Source organism: Trachurus trachurus, assembly GCF_905171665.1.
Source record: "Trachurus trachurus genome assembly, chromosome: 15".
NCBI classification, from domain to species: domain Eukaryota; kingdom Metazoa; phylum Chordata; class Actinopteri; order Carangiformes; family Carangidae; genus Trachurus; species Trachurus trachurus.
In genome coordinates this window covers 7,175,117-7,200,560 of record NC_139906.1, presented here as the reverse complement: position 1 = coordinate 7,200,560, position 25,444 = coordinate 7,175,117, and the positions used below count along the sequence as shown (strand labels likewise).

Below are 25,444 nucleotides of genomic sequence, written 5' to 3'. Positions count from 1 at the left end.
AAAGGGATTGGATGTCGTCTAAATACAAGTACACAACAACCTGAACACCTGTATATTAAGATCATTTTTAGGCTTGAGCTTACTCTGCTTTTCTAGATGTCAGTTTTAAATGTCTACAAAAGTAGGTAAGTTAAACTAAAGCCTCTTTAGAAACAGTCCCAGTCAAAACATGCTTTCCCAAACTTCACATAGTTTGTGTTTCTTGCGGTAGAGTGCATTTGTTTACACACTCACTGAGCACTTTATTACGGACACTTGTTTATTCATTCACTTATCCAATTAGGCGATCATGTGGCAGCAGTGCAATCTAGAAAGGGTTTCAACACATGACATAACCATCCATCGCTAGATTTTAGTCTGAGTGCAGCCAAAACAAATAAGAGAAAAAAACAACAACAATTGAGCTGCAGTTCTTCAACTAGAAAAAACATTTTGGCGATTAGAGGTCAAAGAAGAATAACTAGGAGCTGACAGTCTGATAACCACCCTCAGGTTGACGGACCACGACAGTAGAAGAAAACATTGGGCTCCAGGCAAGAACCAAAATCTGAGGTTCTCTGGGCACAAGTAGTAGACTGTAGGATAGGAAAGTTGGCATCAATAGAAAAAATAAATCAATGAATGAATGTGTGAAAGTTGATTTGAACACAGAATAAAAGATGGACAAAAATAAAAACGAACAAACAGTAAATACAAGACAACAACACAAAATACAACAACGAAACATAACAATTATTTATGTTCAAAAGGAATGGGAAGAAGCTGAAGCTTATTAAATCCCACCCCTTCTCCATATGTTGATTCCAATACTAATAGGTTTTGAAATAGTAGTAATTAAACACCCAAACCAACTCCAGAAGGATGGTGGCCACGGATTACTATCTTCTAACAGCCACCTCCAACAGGATACTCGTCTCAAGCTGGTTTTTAAGAATATCACAATGAGTTCAGTGAACTAATCCAGTAGATCCCCTTTGATATTTGATAGATTTATAAAAAATAAAACAGTATGATGATGCTGCTTTGCCTGTGGTGAAATCTTGCGCCACAAAGAAGTGAGGCATGTGGATCATGACATTGTGCAAACCGCGGTGAGTTATGTCAGTGTAGATAGACGCTACGCTACAAGTGCATCAACTGTGCACCAGCTAGAAAATTCAATGCTGGACACACGAATGTCTAATGTGCATTGTCCATTAATAAATGTAGATAATGCATTGTCCACTAGCAATTATACCTAAGGCTCAAACCTTTTCTCTGAAAATGGAAGGAAAAAATGCTATAACAAAATATTATATTATGATGTATAAAGAAAAAGTATTGGATGGATTTATACTTTAGAGACAGGATGATTAAAACACAAAGTTGTTTTATTTAGTCAAACACAAATTAAAACTTTTCTCGTTGCAACCAACAGTGTGATGCTGCCTCGCCTTTGTGGCGAAATCTTATGCCACAAAGAAGTGAGCCCATTTCAAAAGGGAGGTCCTACTCAGTATTCACATGGTGTTCCTAATAAAGTGCTCAGTGAGTGTATAATAAGTAGGATGTAGTAAATCACTCTTCAGCTGGCCTCGCAGAAGAGGACGCTGCCATTTTCTCCACTTGTGTGGCACCAACAATTTCTACTACTACTTTATTCCTCTTTACTTTTTTCCTTCTTTTTTCGATTACCCACAATACACTGGGAAGTGCAGCAGCCCGGACATTGGTTTTTACCTACGGCAGCCCAGAGGCAACAGTAGCTTCAGTCACATATGAATAATTACAGGTTGACATTTAATGAAGGGCACTCCTGATCACTCGGGGCATTTCTTGCTCCTCGTTTGTAATTTTAAGGGCATTTTATGAGCTGTTGAGGGCAAACTGCCCGACGACCCCATTAATATCTCACGGTCCGCACGGCACCTTCCTCTTGAGGGGGGTGGGGGAAGAAAATGTTGCACTTTTAATATTTTTTATTTAATCTATTTGATTTAAAGAGCCCTAACTCAGAGTGACTTGGGTAACAGATGTGTCGTCGTGCCGCTGAGGGAGGCGAGGACGGAGTGAGCAGGTTTTCAATCAAAGTAAAAAACGTATTAATAAAGTAGAATTAAAAAACCTGCCGGCTCGCTCCATCCATGGCATCGCTGCACATCTGTGGTTTTTTTTTAAAAGGTTGCAGACTCTTTAATGTGTGCTGCTTTTTGCCAAAATGTTTGCAGAGAGATCCCCCCTTCTCTTCCCCCCATCCTCCCCCAACCCTAACAGTGTTCAATAATGCACCGTGACTATGCATAAATGAGTTTCTGTTATATAATACGTACTATTAGAAAAAACTGAATTGAGTCAGTTTTTCATCACTGGATTAAAAGCTGAGCCGAGTTATTCACTGGAAAAAGTCGATGTTTGAGAGAGAGAGAGAGAGAAAAAAAAGGGAGAAGAAAAAGATCAAATGAGGGCAATTTTTCTTCCAAAATTTGTTTCTAAGTGCGTTCAGAGAAAATCATGTGGGTAAAATATGGTTTTGTGTCGCTGTCTTGTTTTTCTTAAACTTGTTCCTCTTTTACTTCCCGAGCTGACAGTAAACACAGATAAGAACCGACCAATCAACAAGGTCTATCTAATCGCGTCAGTGTTCATACATATTGAAAGTTTAATTTACAACAACATGGTCATTATCTGCTCTAACCACCTGTCAAGAGCGGAGTTTATAATAAAATATTAAAAGCTGGATTGTAGAAGCAACAGAGCAAATTCACTTAGCTCTCACGATACTGCCAACACTCCTGTCCAACCATTAGAAATAATAGAGGAGGAGAAGAAGGAGCCAAAAAGGAAGAAATAAAACTAGAAAATATGTTTTGTAATATGTTATTGTTTTAAATAAGAATCACAAATGTGAGGTAACATCTCTTCAAGACAAAGCCTCATTTTGTCATTTGGAGCATGTGCAGTCGGCATGACGTTCATACTCAGCACTGGGATGGCACACAACTTTGTGCAAACAGCGATTAGTTATGTCTATAGATGCTACACTACAAGAAAAGAAAACTAAACATGAATACTCACGTCAACGACTGCCTAATTTGCACGTGTGCAATGCAATGTCCATTCATAAATATAGATAAAAACACTACATGTCCACTAGTTCAAACCTTTTCTCACAACATATTATGATCAGATAGTATTGGATGTGGATCAGTCTTGGTAATACCTGCTATCCTGATCTTTTGGATTTGGTTGGTGCATTTGTACTTTAGAGGTAGGGCTGGGCGATTATGGCAAAATTAAAAATTAATTTCAGCTTGTTCGTAATATGTTTTGAAAGGACAGCTCATTAACTGTAAACATCTTAATAATGCATGGGAAAACTTCAGAGTTCTTTTTATTTATGGGTTATCATGCTTTTATTTTTCTGGTCCGGCCCACTTGAGATCAGATTGCACTGTTGTGGCCCCTGAACTGAAATGAGTTCAACGCCCCTGATATACAGTGAGCTAATGGCAGATACATCAATCAAACTCCACATAGAATAAGCAGAAACATCAGCAGTCGACTCTTCCTTATGATTTTCTGTGTCCAGAGGAATCACATCAGGGTAAACTGTGAACATGAAAATGATGAAACTGAAACACGAATCAGAGCATCAGGAGCAAATGAGGCGGTCGGTGATGAGGGAGGGAGCTCTGCATTGTCAGTTACTAAGCAACAGCAACATGGAGCAGATAACGGTGGAAACAGAAACAGCAGCAGGGATCAAACTTTGTCTCCTGTATCAGAGAGAGAGAGAGACAGGAGCAGCTGACAGACGTGTTATTACTTCAGCACATTTTCCCCCACACTCTGAAAATGGATGTTATTTATTTTTACTTGAATGTGTTTAAAGGGATACTTCACCCAAAATCGCGAATTCACCTATCATCTACTCACCGTCATGCCAAGGAAGGGTTTGGAGAACTTTCTGAGTCATCAAAACGCTTTTGGAGTTCCAGGGGGGTCCGGCTGGCTGCGGATTTTTATATAATGGCGGCGGATAGAGTTCACTTTTGAATCGTCCAAAACACACACTATGAAACATCCAGATACCTCCATACTGCTCGTCCGTACTGACCCAAGTGTCCTGAATCCATGACATGAAAAAGTTGTTCGGAAAAAAATAATTTAATCACTGATTTTAGCCTTGTGTTTACATCATACATCCAATGGTTTACTAGCCTGTCTAACACCTTGAGATGAGGTCTGGGTACCACTCGTTCATTTTTTCGTATTTGAGGTGCGGTTTACAAAAGCCCAGAGCTGTTTATTGGGCGCTACAAATGTCTATCAAATACGTCTGTACGTAGCTTATAGCCAATCGTATCAATCATACCTGATGATGTATGTAGAGCGACAGAAATCAAATGAGGAAAAAAACACTTTTTTCAAAATAAACTTGCAGTCTAAACTATTCAAAACATCGCATCAAAAGGTAAAGTGTCTGCCGCCATGTTGGATCGACAAGCTATCAACAAAGTCGCTTTGGTGTGTCGTCATCGTCTTGCTGCCCCCTCCCCCGTTCTGTGATTGGCTCACTCGTTGAAGGGAAAATTGTGTCCGTAGTTTCCAGGCTGACCGTGCAAGGCAGCGTGGGTAAACCCAGGCTAGGGTTTACCTCGACGAACGAACATCTCGCAGCAAATTTTTTCCGAACAACTTTTTCATGTGGCGGCTTCAGGACACTTGGGTCAGTACGGACGAGCAGTATGGAGGTATCTGGATGTTTCATAGTGTGTGTTTTGGACGATTCAAAAGTGAGCTCTATCCGCCGCCGTTATATGAAAATCCGTTGCCTGGAACTCCTAAAGTGTTTTGATGACTCTGAAAGTTCTCCAAACCCTTTGTTGGCATGACGGTGAGTAGAAAATTGGTGAATTATTGATTCTGGGTGAAGTATCCCTTTACGTCGGTAGTGATGATGATGATGATTATGATTATGATGATGATGTTGATGGCGCAGCATGTGTTGGTTTGTGTTTCTGTTTTTGTTGTTTTATTTTATGTGTTGTGTTGATAAGAAATGGCCTCTCCCTAACTAAACAGATGCTCAGATGTGCAGAAAAAAACGACGACACACCTGAGTGGAAGAAACAGCTGTTTTAGATGCATGTGAGAGTGTGTGTGTGTGTGTGTTTTGTGAGTTTGTGTGTGTGTGAGTGTGTGTGTGTGTGCACCAGTGATCCAGCAGTTTGTCTGGGTTGGGCTCTTTGTTTTTGATTTCTTCTCTTCTTCTCTCCGTTCCAATGCTTCCCCCCTCTCCTATGCAGCAAGGACAAGTTTGGAAGGTTTGCAAAGTTTATCACCTTCCACTGATGAAACCTCCTCCCCCCTCCTCCTCCTCCTCCTCCTCCTCGTCCTCCTCCTCCTGCTCCTCCTCCTCCCCCCTTCACCCTTCCTCCTCCTCTTCCTCGTCCTCCTGCTCCTGGCTACCTGTACTGATCTGTTGCTCCTCTCCTTTTGTGCCTCACTCGTCTTCATGTTTGAATCTGTGATGCTGAGAGCGACGCTGGGCTCCCACTCACCTGTAATACCCACAATTCAGTGCAACTGCAATTGAATTCATGATGCAGCACATGCACCATGCTGCAGTTAAAGCCTTTTTTTTTTGGATCGTGGATAGTTCACTAGACATTGTTAAGTCTTCACTCATCATAAATGTGACACAGTTAAATCCACAGAAGTAGAGCTGCACCATAACTCTTTTTTTCCACCGATATCGATTAGAGCTGCAACAATGAATCCATAAATCAAACAATAATCGCTAATCAAACAATTGGTTTGAGTAGTTTTTTTAAGAAAAAAAAAAGCCAAAATTCTCTGGTTTAAGCTTCTTAAATGTGAATATTTCTGGTTTCTTTGTTCCTAATGAAAACAATCGTTAATTGCAGCCCTAATACCGAAAATCGATAACTTCCTGCTTTTCATAACCAATAATAGATAATATTTTAATAGTTCATATACACACCTAGGGCTGGGTATCACTAATGATTTACTGAATTAATTGATTCAGATTCAATCCGATATTGATTCATTTGGAGATATTTCAGTTTTAATACCAATTTGCTTGGTATTGAAAGAGATTTTCACAAAACTAATGATGCAGATTGTACAAAGATGTAACTCTCTAACCTGATATACAATTATATAACCAACATCACTACTGTTGTAATTGCACCAAAAACAACAGCATTTCTTCAAAAATCAACATTTATTATTGTTTAAAATTAACTTTGGGGGGAAAACGCAAAATAAAAGGCAATGTTGGCTCATTATAACTGGCTCTAGTAGTGTTATTATCAGACTTATCTGTGTATTTTGGCCGATAATCACTGACCGATAATTATCAGCCAATATCCGGCCGATAATTATCTGTACTGATAGTTACCGTGCATCCCATCACAGTACTTGCAGCAGTGCGAATCACAAATGTTGAATGAATCCGGGTTCAGTCTTGTTTATCTGAACCGTATTTTCTCCTGCCACCAATTAGTTTCCATGAAGCACCTCAGTTATCGTCTTACCTCATTAATTTACTAATTTGGCAGCAGATTTTTCTATTTGCATCGCACAGACTCTTCAGGTAAAGAGACAGAGAGCGAATGAGCACAGTAACGCTGACAAACGCACACACACACAAAAAAGAGGATGAGTGAAGATGAACAGTGTTGTGGTGCCAGCAGGCGGCCCCGGACGCTGCCAGCTCCGAGCAGCTCAGTTTAAAGTGGCTCTCGAGTCGAGTGCTTCTTCTCTTTCTTAAATCACGTGAGCCTGCGAGTCCTCTGTTCTTTGGATTTCATTCAATTTTTTATTTATTTTTTCTCCCATTTTTGCAGCAGTTAATCCCCGTCTTTGTGAAAACGAGAGCGCTCACACACAGTGAAGAATGACGGGACAAAAACAAATTCATCACAGAGAGGACAGCAAGTTTTTTTTTTTTTTGCGTGGCTTCTACTGGGACTTTAAATCGCTGTTGCCACGGGGTGTTTTTAAATATTTCATCCAGTAATTAGCCGGCGTAATTAGCTTTTCAGATGTAGGTTTTCCCCGTTTGCCCGGTCCGATCTATTTCCAGCAGAGTCCCAGCGCCATATGTTGGTCAATGTGGGGTTTCTTCTTTTTTGTTTTTTGAGAAGCTCAGCGTTTAATTGCTGCCCAGAGTGGATAAAAGAAAACGAAACGATAGTGGAGGCGAGACACTATGGTCTGTTCTGGTATCCAGGCAACAGCTTCCCTTTACTTTTACTCCTCCCTGACCACGACTGAATCTCAGCTTATTCCCATCATCACCCTGTCCCTTCATTCACTGTGCGTCCTTCCTTCTTTCCTCTCTTCCTTCCATCCATCCGTCCATCAGCCCCCCCAGCCCACCCCACCCCACCCAAACCCAGCCAGTCAGCTTTATTGCACTAGCCGCCACCACCACCACCACCACTAATGGACAGTACCATCCCATATAAATAAATAACTGAAAGCAAAGTAATTAATAGTGAATAGTGAAGTAGCTGCTGAGACGCTGTCATGGTGTGGCTGTATCTAGGAATAGAAATCTAGCTCTTCAGTACATGCTATCCTCTTTTTTCCCCTTTTTTTTTTGAAGTTCTTGCATGTTTTAGCCCATTAAAAGACGATAAAACTATAACTTTAATAATGATAATGAAGCTGAATGTCTGTCAATGTGTCGTTAATTTCCTCTTTTCACTGCCTCCTGTAAAGCACACTGAAAATCAAATTAGACAAAGACATGATGATGATGAGGATATTGTGAATTTGGAGGGTTTTTTGCATTAGAAAATGTTTCTTAATGAAAGAAATGTGAGTAACTGAGTAAAGACTGTCACCTTTTTGGTTTTGAGTTTGGGCTAAAACACGTAAAAACAGTTTGAACAGTCCGATGATAACCAGACCAGTGTTTATTTTTTTGTTTTTATTTTACTCTGCAGTTCCCCGGCGTGAGTCAAAGGGTAACTACACTTTAGTGGCCGATTGTTGTAGAGAGTACGGTAGTCTGTTGTGTAGGAGGAGGAGGAGGAGGAGGCTAGTGGTCGCTAGTGTCGTCATCAGATCAACATTAGAAAAAACGAATCGAGGCTTGTGCTTTTTTGCTACTGCATGGAGTTCACAGTCGCATCTTGATTCCTTGTTTCTCCTCATCCAACACCGTTACTCTTCAGTCCACCTCTCACACACCTCAACAGATTTGATTTTTTTTTTTTTTTTGCTGTTTGAGTCGACACGTTAATGTTTACGGCCTCGACGATGAGAGAAATCTGTTCAGGTGTGAGAGAAAGTGGCCGCAAGGAAACAAGCTGAGACTCAGGGTCCAGTCTGTGACGTCATTGATGGATATCGAAAATCATGTCGTTGTTGTTGGTTTTTTGTCGTTGTTGTGTGTATTTTCTGTGTCCAACCCCTCCACTGTCTCTTCCCAGAGTGTCCCAGTGTTTTGTGTTTTTTGAGAAGTGTTAGTGGGTGTGTTTCAGACCCGGCTCGGCTCGGCTCGGCTCGGCCTGTTTCTAATGTTTCTGATGAGTGAGCGGCTGCAGCATCAGAGTAAACGGACAAACTGAACTGGGTTTTTTTTTAAATTATTATTATTATTTAGCTGATTTTGAGTAGAATATCTCCTTTATTTATTTATTTTTTTTTGGACCTGCACCATTTTGCATCCACTGTTGAACTGTAACAGATGCATGATGGGAGCAGGTGCTGATCAGTGTCACTTTTATTATCTGTAAATTTAACGACGATTCAGCTTTTTAAAATCGCTCTGCAGCGAAGCAGCAGTGTTGCACTGAGGGTTTTCTTTTTGTTATTATTATGGCACTGACCATCACACCCACTGAGGAGGAAAAACTTTAACTAACAACAACGCAAAATGCAAAGTGTGTCCGTAGAGTTTCTCGGACCCAGGTAGTCAGTTTACCTCCTGTGCTTTGTGTGAACTAGCATGTGTCGCTGTTTTTTTTTTTGTGTGGTTTCATTTTGCACTGGCTCTGACGCTGGAAACATTTCCACGCCATGCAAACTGAAATCCAGGTGGTTTTTTTTCATGGTTGTGGTGCCGTTTGAAGCCTGTTGTTGGTTCATCAGCTGTGATTCTGTAACTGCGAGTAGAAACGTTGACCTTTTTTTGTCATTATAGCGTAGGTGTTTTTGTTATTGTTTTTTGGTAACTTTGTGTTACCTCTTTTTCTGGCTTTTCTCTAAATGTGTGCTTCCACTGTTTCTGAACTTTAAAACCCTGAACCACGAGGAACTGAATCCTCAGAGCGGTCGGCGGCTCCTCTGGCTCCTCCGACCTGGTCTAGGATCGTTCCTTCGTTGTGTTTGCAGCCAACAAACTTTTTTCTACATTCAACTCACATGTTTATGGCACATGCATGGACTACATCTCTCCTCACCATTCACGACTACACTACCCATAATGCATGAGCGCTGTTGCTTATTCCTGGGCCAGTCAGGCAGGCAGACGCTACCGCAACACCTGTAAGACCAGAATATTAATGAGGAGGAAGAAAAGAATAAAAACGCTGATGCTCGATGCAGAAAACTCAGGACAGGACTCGTTCTCTCTCCGACGGCTCATCTCTTTCCTGTTATTTAAGTTCTCCCTCTTCCCTTTTGCATTTCTCTCTCTTTCTTTCTCTGTTTTAATTCAGTCCCTCCCTCACTCGCCCCATCCATCACTCTGCCTCTCTAACCAGCGATGGCTCCGCCTCACAGTTTGAAACTGAAACCCTCTCATCACCCCGGGGCTCTCAGTGGTTCTCAGCCTTTTTCTGGGTCGTGGAGCGTTCAATGCTGCAACTAAACATTTCTATTATCAATTTAATATTATTTTTTATTATTTACTTAATTTAGCAGGTTTTTTTTGTTAATGCAGCATCACAAAACTGGAAACATGTCCCTCACAATGTCATAATTGTGCAGCTCTGGTTGATATCTGTATAATTAAGAGTAATAAAGTGTAACCTGGAGATAAAATGTTATAGTATTAACATTACTGATTAGTTGTTTGAAGGATCCAGGCTCGGCTCCACGGCTCGGCAGCTGAGAACCACTGATCAGTCGAGGCTCCTGCTGAGTCTTGTTGAACAGTTGAACCTGGTTTATCCCCCCCCAAAAAAAAAACACAGATGTTCAAACTTAAATAAAAAAACAACACACAACCCTTCCCTTTCATGTCGATTTGTTCATAACTTCTCCTAAAATCTCCCAACGTTGACGTGTGCATCTAAACATCATGTTAGACTGCACAGGTCGACCCATCCAGCTCTGTGTGTGGGTTTCGTTTTCATGTCTTGAGAAAAAATAAAATACATTGATATTTAGCGCCTTCATTTTGGATATTTCAACAGATGTCAGTGGTGTCAGTATTTTTCATCCATCCCACTCAGACTCCCCCCTCTCCCTGAACCCCCACTCCTCCTCCTCCTCCTCCTCCTCCTCCTCCTCCTCCTCCTCCTCCTCCTCCTCCTCCTCCTCCTCCTCCTCCTCTTCCTCTTCATGTCCCGGGCCGGATAAACCAGTTTTCACTGTGAGCCCTTACATGTTTCCCCTGGCGATGATGATGGCCACACATCTAACATGCCTGACCATGAGGAAAGAAAATGTTAGAATAGTAAAAAGAATAGAAAAGCTACAGTAAAGATTAGAATAAAGAGCTTAGGTTTGTTCTGAACAGTGTGTGTGTATCTCTGTGTATTTGTGTTTGGACTCTCCTCATCTCCTCCTCTTCTCCTCTTCCTCTGCAGGCATGTGGCGACCCCAAGGCCAAGCCCTCCTACCTGGTCGATAAGAACCTGGAGTCGGCTGTTAAATTTATCGTCAGGAAGTTTCCCGCCGTGGAGACACGCAACAATAACGTAAGCGTGTCTGTGTGTGTTGTGTATGTGCGTGTTGGTGTTTGTACACTTTACACAGCAGAGGGGAAAGACAGACGGTCGGGTGGAGCTGATTTCTCTGACACACATTTATATATTTTGGCGCAGGATATATATAGACTGTAGGGTTTTTAGTTACTGTTGCATTTGACTACACTTTAATGTTTTCTTTCTGTGCTTTCATTTCATTTTCATTTATTATTTATTTGATGAGGGCAATGCACATTAATGAGCAATTAGTGGTGTGCACATCACGTCATGTAAATATACCGGATTTAGCTAGAAGCTAATTTCCATCCGTAGTCCTCACATTTAAAAACAGACAGACAATAGGAAGCTACCTGCATTAGTGCAAGAGAAGACATAGTAATAGCAGCAGTTACAACAATGAGAGAACAGGTAGCAACCTGCATAAATATAAAAGAGGAGTAGCAGCAGTACTAGCAGCATTTAATAATAATAAATTTTATTTATAAGCGCTTTTCCAAAAGCTCAAAGACACTTTACATACAATAAATGCAGTTAAGAACACAAGACATTCAATTAAAAGCAGCAGAGACAGTATGATGATTTGTATCAATAAGAAAAGAAAACAGGTAACAATGCCATGCATCGCTGCATGGCATTGTTACCTGCATACATGTAAGAGAAAACAAAGCATTAGCAGCAGTTTCACAGTAAAATTACATACGATGTCAACTGTGCTGTTGACATGATGATTACTTTAAGGGGTTAAAGTCAGAAATCAGAAGCTGCTCTGTAGTTGAGGAGCTTGCTTGGTAAATAAATAATAATCTTATCACTTATTTTATTGGCCAAATACTGTTTATATTACATCACTATATAATACAGTAGCAGATGAAATACAGTTTAGTGCTGCAGCTAATTAAGTCTTTTATCTATGACGCTGTGTCCTGTACAAGATGGCATCATCATGTGTCTGAAAACTCAGTTTATTATAAAATATAAAACCAAGAACCCACACACCCCTGTTGTGGACCCCACACACCCCCACAACAGCCTGTTTGTGCTGCTGCCGTCAGGCAAAAGATACCAACGCATCAAGGCCAGCACAAGCAGGCTGAACAGTTTTTTCCCCCAAGCCGCCAGACTATTAAACAAACCAACCTAATAATGAATCCAAACGGACAATGGACTCTGGCTGTGGCCTCGTAAGCTGGTTTGGATTTGTTTTAACTTCCCTTTTAATCCTTTTAAACTTTTTAGGTTTTAGTATCATAATTTATTTATTGTCTCTTTTTTATTTATTATGCATATTGTGGAGCGTCCACCCAACTCAAGCTTTGCACAATGTATGTACTTGTACATCTGTGTGACAATAAACTTCTTGAATCTTGAATCAAGAAGAAGAAGAAATCCTCACAGTTTGAACTGTCACATCACATTTGGCTCATTTAAAGTGCTTCAACAATAAATCAGCTATCAATACAGGTATCTATTAGCTATTAATCACTTATCAGTTTTATCAGTCCATAATACTGTATAAGGTCCTGTTGTAGCTGTGTAACCAGGCAGTGGGACTGACAGCAGCTGCTGATCAATCACAATTCAATGAAGTGATCAATCATGTTAACTTCTGACAGGGCCCAGAGTGATGCTTAACATCTAATTAGTCTCACTGACTCAAATACTTCATTAATTAATATTGAAGTGAAGCCGCTCTGATCTGATCAGCTGTTTGGTGTTTGACGGCTGAAAAGTGATCAGATCATGATTAAACATTGAAATCGGATACTTTTTTTTTTTGCAGTTTGACAGAAATGTTAATTAACTGAACATGACAACATGGAATTTGTGTTGATTATTGTATTGATTAGTAATTTATCTTCATGTTTATTTATGTACACAGATAAACACTCACACACACACACAGTCTGGTTGGTGTCCCCGGACAGTGTGTGTTATTTATATAAGTGAATGATTTTAACATTTGTCTTAAAGTGTGTGTGTGTGCGTGCGTGTGTGTGTGTCTGTCCAGCGAACTAAACTGAATCATTGCTCATCAAATGTTTCTTTCAGCTTTACTTGTTAGCTTAGCTCGAAGCTTCTGTGTTCATGTGAAACTGTCATTTAGCAAACAGCTCTGTGTGTGTGTATGTGTGTGAGAGAGAGAAAGTGTGTGTGTGTGTGTGTGTTTTTGTGTAGCTAACTGCTTTATTCAGTGTAACTGTGCAGAAATTGTCTCTTACGTTGTTTTCTGCTTTGTTTCTGTGTTTGTTTGTGTTCTGCATGCTAAAACTTGGCTTCTTATTCCGGACTTGTGCTTTTTGGTAAGTTTTTGTATCTAAGTTCCTGTAACTTATTTATTTATTTATTTTGTTGTATTTTAGTTCATGTTCACTTAAGTTTTTTGCAGTAATGTAATTATTTTCTTGTTGTTGCTGTTGTAGCTGTTTTTTAAAGCTGGTTTGAAGCGTGTGTTTTGCTTTGCTGTGCCTCTTCCTCCTCCTTCTCTTCCTTGTCACATTTTTTTTTCTAACTTCCTTTCCTTCATCCTCTGAGTGACTGTGTGGTTAGTTAACTGGTTAACTGGTTAACTCCCGGGGTCGCCGACTGGCTGGCTGCTGGTTGGTTGGTTGGTTGGCTGTTTGGATCACTCGCTGCCTGTCTGCACTAAGGAGTTATTAAATTAATCTGTTTGTATTTTAAACTACTGTCTGATCTCAGGCCTGTCACAATTATTACATAACCGCATGATCGTGATAATTTGATCTTATACCGTTATTATTCTGCATAATCGTTAAAATCGTTTCCATTCATCTGTATAAAAACAGCTGGATGAAGCTAACATGAATTGTCATATTATTTTATGACACATTGCTGGAGAATGAACGTCACAAACTGTTTATCCCGAGGCGCTTTTATTTCTAGAAATCGACGACCGCTATCGACATTAGCATCACGGATTTAGTTGCAAAGTCAAACTAAAAGAGATGCAGCTTTTATTTGTTTAATGCCAATAAATGGCTCTTGTTCTTCTTTTTCTCCTTCTTCTTAATTTATTAAATTATATTGAGACTTAAACTATAATAATGACATAAAAGACAATTAAATGGTTAATGGTCCTCTAAACCCCTGGAGCAGGTGAACTGAGCAGCCGTCTCCAGGTGTGAACTCCTCGGTGCAGCAGCAGCAGCGTCACACTCTTCCTCTACACTCGTCATTCTGACACTTTCCCCACCGTAGCAGGTCGTAGTCCAGCTGTGGTCCAGGTGTGATTTACATGCAGCGTCATGTAAACAGCTGCAGTAGAGCTTTCACATTCCTCTTTTTTCTTTTCTTTTCTTTTCTTTTTTTCCCAACCTATGCACTTCTTATTGTAGCTTGTTAAAAGACTGTCACATCCTCAGTCTTTTAAAGATTAAGAAACTTAATTTCATGCTTCTGGGAGGAAAAGGCCGAATCCACACCACAGTCGAGTTTTTTGATGCTTGGACTGAATTTCTCTTCTTCTCACTTCTGTCTTTGAACTCTAACCTTGAAAACGTTCAGGACACCGGTGGGTCGACCGTTTGGCTTCGCTTTGACTGAGTCGCATTTTTTACTTTGGTTAAACATTTTATTTTTTATCCTTTGCAGCTTTGACATTAAACTTCAAACACAAGCTGCTTGGAAAAAAAAAATCAAATCAAATAAGCAAATGGGGAAAAAAAAGAAATAACTAACGAATGTCACAGCGTTATGTCACACAGAGGGAAGTTATTCGAATGACGAAAGTGTTTCACCAAAGTAAAGTGACTGCTTATTTGGGAAAATAGGATCTGTGCATCTCCCAGTTTGTGTTTTTAAGTGAAAGAAAGAGTTTTTCCAGCTCCAGCATTAATTAATTATTCAGTAACAGTCTGTAATTTGTCAGTTTGGTCTTAATTTAGTCAAAATGAAGAGAAAATGTCATTAATTTGAACCAGACGTGATAAACTCTATTGATCCCTGAGGGGAAACTTGGTAATTGGACATTTTTCACACTGGATTAATTACAGACATGCCTCAGTCCAGTCCAGTTTTTAAAAATAAAATGTTATGTGGGAAAAAAAAATACTGGAATTCAAGTTAAATCTGATGTAACTAGTTGAATATTTATTCATTTATTTGTTGTTGCAGCTACAGAATTAAGCCAGACAGTCACAAGCACGAGCTATGAAAGATCATTTTTAGGAGGAAAAACTTACCTGCAAATAAAAATCAAAGCATAAAGGAGAAATAAAAGTATAAGATGAGATCGTGTGGTGACGCCACTTTGACGCTGTGACGTGTGGTTTTACAGCAACAGCTGGCTCAGCTGCAGAAGGAGAAGTCAGAGATCCTGAAGAACCTGGCTCTCTACTACTTCACCTTTGTGGATGTGATGGAATTCAAGGTAAGAAAACACACACACACCTACACACACACACATACATACCTACACACACACAGGTTTTATTGTTCTTGACTCCAACGGTTGTTTCCTCTCCGTCAACAGGACCATGTGTGTGAGCTGTTGAACACCATCGACGCCTGCCAGGTCTTCTTTGACATTGTGAGTGCAAAACACCAAACAAGACATTTTGACAGCTACATTATTAGGAACACCTGTAGAGTCTAATGCACTGTGATTTAATACAGTGCTTCTTAAACTTTTTTATATCAAGGACCCCTAAATTGACACAGATTAGACCACGGACCCCCTTGGACAATATTTTGAAGCAGACACCAGAAATGCACAAATATTTGTGTATTTTAAATGTAGACTGAAGAATGTTACTTTTTTAGTTAATGTACGTTCAGATTAGGGCCAATGGTTTGATTTTTTGGGGGGAAATATTGTAGAGAAATTTCTGGAAAAAAGTGGTAAGATTTTAGTTAAAAAATTTCTAGAAAAAAGTGGAAAAATGTCAACCAAAAAAAAAAAAAGTTTGAAAAAAATTCTAGAAAAAGTTGTCAGATTCTCAACAAAAAAAAAAAAATCTAAAAAAAAAAAGGTTTTTCATATTTTAGAAAAAAGTGGTCAAATTTCAAGGGTTAAATTAAAATTGTAAAATTGTTCAATTGGTTGATTATTCATGTGCAGCTTGTTCAATAAAAGTATCCTTTTTTTTACTCTATTCATTATTCAGTATTTATTAAAGGCCCCAGGAACTGTATGGTTAATATACTTAAATATTTGCTTTAATATCTGTTTTAATCATTTTTTGAATATCTTTGTTGTCACCAAGTAAAGACCTTTGAGGAAGATTTGGATGATTTAGTTTAGTTTTTTTTGCTGTAAACACCAAACTTGGACACATTTATGTGCAGATGACAGTCGTGGTATTAAGTTGTTTTGTTGTAACAATTAAAGAAATTCAAACTCACTAGTTCCACATGTTTCTCCTCCATCATTATATTTTCTGTCTGGTGCCAGACGGTGAACTTTGACCTGACCAAGAACTACCTGGACCTGGTGGTGACCTACACCACCCTGATGATCATCCTGTCGCGCATAGAGGAGAGGAAGGCCATCATCGGCCTGTACAACTACGCCCACGAGATGACACATGGAGCCAGGTAAATAAAAAACACACACACAAACACCTTTGCTGTTCACTTGTTTTTTTGTTTTGTTTAGTTTTTTTCTCTTCTTCCTTTTTCTTTTCTTTCTTTTATTGAAACTGGATCTTTGATTGTTATAATTTATATCTCAAACTCCTTTTAAGAGGAGCCCAGGAAGACTAACCTGCAGTTTGTGTGTCGGCTAATGGGCATCCTCAATAAATAAAATAAACACAACCTATAACATGTGAGGCTGATTTGAGAAGGTAACTCTACACTGCTCTGCTCTGTGTGTTGCAGCGACCGGGAGTACCCCAGACTGGGCCAGATGATCGTGGACTATGAAAACCCTCTGAAGAAGATGATGGAGGAGTTTGTTCCTCATGGAAAGGTGTGAGAACAGGATTCAGTGTTGTCAGTGTTGAATATGCAGCGTGCAAACAAAACATTACAACTGTCTTTGTCTCGGGGCTTTTTTCTTTTTTTGTGTTTGTGTTGCTCAGATCCAGTTTTCTCTGTTAAAACAGATCGTCTCATTAAATTAGCGCAGAGTAAACTAGCAGATCAGCTCAGTGTGAGTGTTTACAGTCTGATCTCCCATGTGAACAACAGATATAATCTCAGTTTCACTCGGCTCCGTCATTTCCTGCTCTGAAATATCAGATGGATTAAAACAGTGAAAAGTGAAACTAATGTGTTGAAAAGTGAAGTTGTTGCTTTGATAACTTTGTGCACAGAAGAGTTTGGGATCATGTTACATGACAGGGCTTATTCTTGTTCTTCTTTTTCTGTGAGTTTATTTCTGTTGGACGTGTTTTATCTCTCTCCTCGGCTGCAGTCGCTGTCAGACGCGCTGATCAGTCTTCAGATGGTCTACCCCCGGAGGAATCTGTCCGCTGACCAGTGGAGGAACGCCCAGTTGCTCTCTCTCATCTCTGCCCCCTCCACCATGCTCAACCCTGCTCAGTCAGACACTGTTAGTATGACGACTGCATTGAAATAAGACATGAATTATTCAGCCTGACCCCCCCCACCCACCCCCACCGATCCATAATCTGAGCTAGCACTTTAAAATGTTTGACACTTTATTTCCATATTCATTCATCAGGGAAGTGAGTTGATCTAAAAAATGTGTTTAATCCATTCACCTGCACCTGTGTGATGCTTGTTTTTCACTCTGAAGCTAAAAGCTGCAGCATCATGTCCTCCAATACTGAAGAGTGACTCACAGAGAACATATACTGTACAGAACAAGTTTGAATATTAATAATAAATTGATATCTAAATAAAGCAAATCATATAAGATAAATATCTCCTGACATTTGCAAAGGCATGACCAGTCAGCGATTTTCAATCCCTGCCAGAAAGACGTTCATTGAGTTTAAAGAGGAACTATGCAAGATTTTTACCTTAATTAAACAGCTTCAGAGTGATTGTGATGGTTAAATGACTTGTTATAGGGGAAATGGAGGCTCTCTACCTTCCACCTATTGTGTCTCTTGGCCGAAAACCATCCTTGCAAGATCAGAGCCTCCGACCCGGTGTACCAGATCTCTTGCATAGTTCCCCTTTAAATGAACAAAAATTGGGGTTCGCCTCCCCATTTCCTCTCTCTCTCAATTATCCTATCAATTAAAGGCAAAAAAAACCAACAAACACTTTTAAAGAACAAAAACTGCATGAATCCATATGAGAGCTGCATATATAGAGAGATAATAATGTGATTAATAATGAAATGAACTCCTGTCCTTGTGTCTCTGTCTTCAGATGCCGTGTGAATATCTGTCCCTGGACGCCATGGAGAAGTGGATTGTCTGTGAGTACTGCAGCAACTTTTTCATCTCTTATCGATTTCTTCTTCTGTTTCTGCTTCTGTTCTGCGCTTTATTCACACTTGTTTTTTTTCTTCTCCTCCTCCTCTGTGCGTCCCTCAGTCGGTTTCATCCTGTGTCACGCGGTGCTGAACAGCGACGCAGCAGCTCTGTCTCTCTGGAAGTTGGCTCTGCAGAGCTCCACCTGCCTCTGTCTGTTCAGGGACGAGGTCTTCCACATCCACAAGGCTGCAGAGGATCTGTTCGTCAACATCAGAGGGTACGAGCATCCTCTACGTGTGTGTGTTTGTGTGTGGACGAAGATCGACACACACTTTAGTTGAATAACTCGAATAACTTGAATAACTCGATTATTGGTCGTTGGATGTCATTTTACACAACTCAACTTTATTTATATAGCACTTTAAAACAACCGTAGTTGAAAACAAAGTGCTGTACATAAAGACCTAAAACAATTAAAGCAATAAAATAAATACAACAGGTAGAACAGTTGTTTCATTGTTTTTAAAAACAATTAGAAACAATAAAACAATAAATGAAAGCAAGCCATAAAACACTAAAACGAGTTAAGTCCCATCCGGAGTTGAAAGCCAGGGAGTAAAAATGGGTTTTAAGACTGTTTTTTTAAAAATTAAAAACTTTAGATTTGTGAGCTTTATATTCATCTTTTCTTTCTGTGTTTTCCAGGTACAACAAACGCATCAACGACATCAGAGAGTGCAAAGAGCAGGCCCTGTCTCATGCGTACGTACATCTTTTCTTTACTGTTCCTCACACACACTCTTTATTCTTTATTCCACAGTGCACATATGTGGTTTTGTGATATTTTTTTTTCCCACCCTCCTCTTTCATGCCTCCTTATTTCAACCATAATTTCATCTTTGCTTCTCTACCCTCTTGTGTCTCTCTCAGGGAGTCTCACACAGACGGTTCACCTTCTCCCTCTCTTTATCCCTCATCCATTTTTTTTCCTTATCCTGTTATCCTCCCCCTCCCCTCTTTGCCCCCCCACCCACCCCCAAATCTCTCTGTCTCATCTCTGCTTTTATCCTCATTACTTATTCCATCTTCCCCTTTCATCTTCTTTCTCATCCCTCTGCCGTCAGTGTTTTGTCCTCTTGTCTCTTGATTGTCCTGAAAGTGTCAAAATACCATTTTAATCTTTCAGCCTCAGTGTTTTGATGCTCGGCTCTGACTCCCTCTTGTCTCTCTGTCTCTCTGCAGGGGCTCCATGCACAGAGAGAGGCGCAAGTTCCTCAGATCGGCTCTGAAGGAGCTGGCTACTGTTTTAGCCGATCAGCCTGGACTGCTGGGCCCTAAGGTAACACAAAACACCACCTTAAACTGCGAAAATCCACCTTAAATAGCTTGGATTAGTCATCTTAGATAGCTGTGACCTTATGTACTGAATAAAACCACCTTAAATAGCCACCAGTATTTATGTAACACACTCAATTCTCTTTGTAAAGGCATAAATGTAATAATAAATATGCATAATATAAGAGTATCCACTTAAATACAACCACAAACCAATAAGATTTACAACTTAAACAATCCTATTCCACCTTAAATCATTTGGAGTAGTCATCTTAGATAGCTGTGACTTTATGTATTGAATAAAACTGCCTTAAGTAGTGACCAATACTTAGGTAACACATTCAATTCTCTTTGTAAAACACGTTTAAGTAACAATAAATATACACAATATAATATACTATAAGAGTATCTACTTTAATACGACGACAAAACCACAAGATTTACAACTGAAACAATCTTATGTTATGATTTCAGATCTCATCTGTGTAATACCTTTTAAAATACCGCCTTAAATAATGCTGCATAAATTTCAAGGCTTATTAGAACAGACTGATTGTTTCCACCTTAAAGAGCCATTTAAATTCCCCCCTTCATAAATCTACAACAGAACAAACTGACTCTGTAAACTGTGAGGAGGATGCAGCTGCTGCCAACTGCTCTGTGGGATTTATCGGAGAATAATTTATCTCACGAGAGTCGTTTCTTTTCTTTTCTATTTTCTTTTCCTGTCTTTAAATATCTCTCTCTCCCTCTTCCTCTCCTGCCAGGCGTTGTTCGTGTTCATGGCTTTGTCCTTTGCCCGGGACGAGATCATCTGGCTGCTTCGACACGCAGACAACATCCAGAAGAAAAGCACAGACGACTTCATAGACAAGTACGCACACACACACACACACATATCACACATATGCACCAAACGACATGAACACGCTCACGCCTGCATTACGATGCAATCACCACATCTTCTGCTAATTTTCCGCTCGGCTGCTCTGGCTGTGTTTTTTTGCAGACACATAGCGGAGCTGATCTTCTACATGGAGGAGCTCAGAGCTCACGTCAGGAAGTACGGCCCCGTGATGCAGAGATACTACGTCCAGTACCTGTCGGGCTTCGATGCTGTGGTGCTGAATGAGCTGGTGCAGGTACGAACACACACACACACACACAGAGCTCCACACTACGACACAGAGACTTAACAAATTAAACTCTCACTTTGATTAATGACCAGTCTCTCACTCACATTCACATTTTAATTAGTGAGCACATTGTTTTAACACCCAGCAACGTCTCATCTGGAGTTCATCATTGTACTGAAGCTAAACACAGGAAACAGGACTTTCAAAATAAAATACAAATCACTGCGACTGTGTGAAGCTTTGAGATGCAGACAAAAGTAAAGTCATTAATAAAGATATTTTGGAAAAAATTGAGTGATGAATTTGTGACTGTGGCAGAAATGATTCTCTCTCTCAAATTTAATCGTAGTCAACTGGACTTGTATTTGTCTAGGAAGACGTTTCGCCTCTTCTCCAAGGGGCTTCATCAGTTCGTACGCATCGGTCTCAGTAGTGAGACTGATTCCTAGACAAATACAAGTCCAGTTGCCTACAATTCAATTTGAGAGAGAGAACAATGACCTGGATGAATGAGAATATTCACATCTGGCAGAAATTATGTGTTTGACATTTTGACAGTTATGTTTTTCTTTTTGCTTTTTTTTTGCTGGCTGTGTAAAAAATGTTGTTTTTAGAAATAAAATCAAACACTTTGATTGGAAAGTTTTTTTTTTTTTAACCGGTTGCTTTCCTCTGTAGCACAATTGACTGTTAACCATCATCCGTCCTTGTGAATAAAGTGAGATTGGTGGTTAAGATGCTGTATAAGTTACAGTACACCTTGTGCTGGTTGAAAGCTATATAACCTTTAAGATGGTGCACGTCTCTCTAACCCGTTATCTTCTCTTCTCCCGTTTTTTTTCTTCTTCTAATAGAACCTGTCTGTGTGTCCAGAGGACGAGTCTATAATCATGTCTTCATTCGTCAACACGATGACCTCCCTCAGCGTTAAACAAGGTAACACATCGCTTTGTCCTGTCAAAAAGCCTGTAGCGTACTGAAACCTCTGTCCAGATGTTGTAGCGTACTGAAACCTCTGTCCAGATGTTGTAAAGTGTGTGACTTACCGTGCTCTTGTGTTGCAGTGGAGGACGGAGAGGTGTTTGACTTCAGAGGCATGAGGCTGGACTGGTTCAGACTGCAGGTGTGTGTGTGTGTGTGTGCACAAGCTGAGATTCTTTAGAAACACATTTGTAAAGGTCAGCGTGGTTTCCAGGACGACAGAAACACAGTTTTCACAGTCTGTATTTTTGGTAATATACCACCAGACTGTAGCTCAAGATCCCACAATGATCTTTTTAAATCCCACTTGTAGCTAAAACGCTCCGTCTGTGTCTCTTCACGTCGTCTTCACTCTGTCCTCCATGTCTTCGTCTTCGTCTTCAGGCCTACACGAGCGTCTCTAAGGCCAGTCTGGGCATCGCCGACCACAAGGAGCTGGGGAAGATGATGAACACCATCATCTTTCACACAAAGATGGTGGATTCTCTGGTGGAGATGCTGGTGGAGACTTCAGACCTGTCGATCTTTTGGTGAGACACAAATACACACACACGCACACAACACAACACAACACACTAAGCTACACAAAAGAGAGCACACTTTACTCCAATTTTAAAGTCTCTGCATTGGCTTCTGCTCTCCCTCAGAATTGATTTTAAAGTCCTTTTACTGGTTTTTAAAGCTCTTAATGAAAACCTTTAACTGAATGCCCCTTCTTTTTATTATTATATAATAATATTAGTTTTACTGTTTTATTATTTTACTTACTCTGTTTTATTATTACTTATTTATTGTCTTATTTTTGTATTAGTTTTTTTCGTATGAGTTAACTGATCTTATCATTATCACTCTGTTTTAGCATGTTTTTATTTGATTTAGTTATATGCATATTTATTTATCCTATTTGTTTTATTAGTATTTCTTATCTTAATTTGTCAGAGCTCTATTTATCCTCTTTAACACCTCATTTTTTAAGACTCCAGTGTTTCCCCCTCACTGTTAAGATACGTAGCGTTTCCTGAGTTCAGTTCAGTCCCTAATTTTAAATATTCCATGTTTACATTCATGCTGTATATATGGTGGGTGGGATTGTGTGCTTTATTATGGAAAACACTTAGTCTGTGTTGCATTTAAACTGTATAAATAAATTGAATTGAAATGCAAGCAGATGGAGATTAACTGAGAAATGAAGTGTGTCTGTGTCTTTATGCTTTGTGTGTATTCACTCTCTCTTCTGTGTCTTTGTGTGTATAAGTAGCTTCTATAGCCGTGCATTTGAGAAGATGTTCCAGCAGTGTCTGGAACTTCCTTCCCAAAGCCGACACTCCATCTGTTTCCCGCTGCTCTGCACACACTTCATGTCCTGCACACACGAGCTCTGTCCCGAGGAGGTAAACACACACTCACACTCACATCATCCTCATCGTTAAGTGTGTGACAGTTACTGTGAACAGAGTAGATGTGACTAAATGATTTCAATGTGTCTCCTCCTCCTCCTCCTCTACAGCGCCACCACATAGGAGATCGAAGCCTGTCGCTGTGTAACATGTTTCTGGATGAAATGGCCAAACAGGCCCGAAACCTGATCACTGACATCTGCACCGAACAATGTACACTCAGCGACCAGGTAGGAACACACACACACACATTTTTCTTTTTTAACATTTCCATAAACATAGAACAACAGGGCAGAGGCATTACATGCTTTCACATACACCTACAGTCATCGTATTCCAACACTACTATTTACATTGAACAACCTAATAAGCAGAATTCTCAGTATTAATCCCAGTGTTTCCTCTTGACCTCGACTTTTTTGTTCATCACTGTCCATGTTTCATACATGAAGAGCTCATTCAGAAAAGCTGTAATGACACGTTCTCAGAGTGATGATGATAAATTAAAAAGCAGCAAACTCAATACTGAAAAAATGAAATAAAATGACGATTAAAATTATAATAATTTGGATGTTTTAGGGTTAGTGGTTTGTGTCGTCACTGGCCTCACGATTCAATACGATTGTGATTCACCAGTCTATTGATGCATCACATCCTCAATTTTCTGTGTTGCCTCACATGGCTTTTTCATTAATTAACATAAATACTCAGATAAACATTTTAGATAAACTTCTTATTTATATAAAATAAAACAGAAAATATCATTTAAATGCATTTCCACAATACAGCAGCTTCCTTGGAGTCTGAGCAAACAAAGAAAAAGAAAATGTCTAGTCTACTTAAAGGAGCACTTGTTAAGTTTTGAATTTAAAAATCGATTATGTGACGTAACTGCATCGATTCAGAATCGTCCCATTAAGAATCTCGATGCATCCTTCGTTCCTTCCTCTTTCTTTCTCTGTTTGAACCTTTGAGGGAAATCCACTTCTCTGCTGTTGTGCAGAGAGTTGGAGGAGAAGAAGAAGGTCAAAGAGCCAGCAGCCCGTTAGTTTAACTTGGCTCAACATAACGACTGGACACAGCTCAGCTCCTGAATTAACACAATAAACCTCATTTGTTTCAATCTGTACAAAACCCCCAAAGAGCAAAACTGACACTTGACTGTTTTTGAATGGGGGTTGAGTGCTGGGACCAGTTGCCAGGCAACCAGGCAAATGACTGGTCCGAGCCATTGATCAGAAAGTGAGAGGGGTCGTATCAATATTCTCCTCTAACTCTCTTCTCTCTCTCTCTCTGCCAGAAAGCAGATCAGGGCGTTTCCTAAAAAAAAAAAAAAAGGTCAAACTTGTGCAGTCGTTTGAGCAGGCGCCAAATATGAAGAGGCTATAGTCCTCGCTGCAGTCCGCCCCGGTTCGAATCCCACATCGGGCGGCCCTTTAATGCATGTCGTTCCCCCTTTCTCTGCCTCCCCATTTACTGTCTTTCTCAACTGTGCAGTCAAATAAAGGTGAAAAAAAAACACACACAAAAAAAAGAATGAACAACTGTGGGAAAAACTTTCAGTCTTTTTTTAAACCAAACAAGTTCTCTGATGTCACAGTATGAAGTTAGAGACAAGTGGTCTCTTATCTGCCCGTTACGTGCTGTCACATCGATGCTCGTCATTAAAAGCTGCTTAGATTTATCTTCACCGTCCACTGTATCGGCCCGGCGGCTTAATAACCCGTCTCTTTGTTTCCGTCTCTTCCTCCACCTGTCTTATTTTGTCTTGTCTTGTCTTGTCTTTCTCTCTAGCTGCTTCCCAAACACTGCGCGAAAACCATCAGCCAGGCCGTGAACAAGAAGAGCAAGAAGGCGACGGGGAAGAAAGGCGAGCCGGAGCGAGAGAAACCCGGCGTGGAGAGCATGAGGAAGAACCGACTACTGGTTACCAAGTGAGTAACAAAATAAAACAAACAAAAAAAACAAAAGAGTTTAAACGTGTTTGTTGTTCATTTTCTCCCCTTTTTGTCCCTCTGGCTCGCCGTATTAATAAGTTATCACTGTTGTTTCTGTGTGTTTTTTAATAATAGATGGATAACCTTGTTTTTATTGTCAGTTCGAATTCCCATTAACACCGTGAAACCTCAGTGTTCATGCAGTAGTCATGGTAACAGCTGTTAACTCTCATGTTAACAGCTCACAACTGGTTTGTACTTTGTAAGTTTTTACGCAGTCGTTGTTTTGCACATCTGTCCTGTTGCAGTCTCCTCACATACTTCTATTCCTCCTCCTGTTTCAGTGTTTTCTTTTAATTTATTTTTCTCGGTTGCTGTCAGATCATTAAAAGTTTCTCCATGTCCTGCTGA

General features: G+C 39.9%; 1 protein-coding gene across 4 annotated transcripts in view; it reads left to right on the top strand.

The window, feature by feature from the left end:
* Nucleotides 1–25,444, top strand: part of nckap1 (NCK-associated protein 1) — a 41,490-nt gene that overhangs the window by 3,603 nt on the left and 12,443 nt on the right. Inside the window, exons 2-19 of one of the 4 annotated variants that reach the window (XM_083988194.1) lie at nucleotides 10,776–10,886; nucleotides 15,196–15,282; nucleotides 15,385–15,441; nucleotides 16,306–16,448; nucleotides 16,734–16,824; nucleotides 17,272–17,409; nucleotides 18,201–18,249; nucleotides 18,368–18,524; nucleotides 18,953–19,009; nucleotides 19,490–19,586; nucleotides 20,350–20,456; nucleotides 20,592–20,724; nucleotides 21,573–21,654; nucleotides 21,783–21,841; nucleotides 22,084–22,229; nucleotides 22,958–23,090; nucleotides 23,207–23,326; nucleotides 24,891–25,030. In XM_083988194.1, coding sequence (XP_083844320.1) covers nucleotides 10,776–10,886; nucleotides 15,196–15,282; nucleotides 15,385–15,441; nucleotides 16,306–16,448; nucleotides 16,734–16,824; nucleotides 17,272–17,409; nucleotides 18,201–18,249; nucleotides 18,368–18,524; nucleotides 18,953–19,009; nucleotides 19,490–19,586; nucleotides 20,350–20,456; nucleotides 20,592–20,724; nucleotides 21,573–21,654; nucleotides 21,783–21,841; nucleotides 22,084–22,229; nucleotides 22,958–23,090; nucleotides 23,207–23,326; nucleotides 24,891–25,030 — 1,907 coding nt within the window. Of the gene's footprint in view, nucleotides 1–10,775; nucleotides 10,887–15,189; nucleotides 15,283–15,384; nucleotides 15,442–16,305; nucleotides 16,449–16,733; nucleotides 16,825–17,271; nucleotides 17,410–18,200; nucleotides 18,250–18,367; nucleotides 18,525–18,952; nucleotides 19,010–19,489; nucleotides 19,587–20,349; nucleotides 20,457–20,591; nucleotides 20,725–21,572; nucleotides 21,655–21,782; nucleotides 21,842–22,083; nucleotides 22,230–22,954; nucleotides 23,091–23,206; nucleotides 23,327–24,890; nucleotides 25,031–25,444 lie in introns of all 4 variants that reach the window. The other 3 variants (XM_083988193.1, XM_083988192.1, XM_083988191.1) reach the window with 3 other exon arrangements.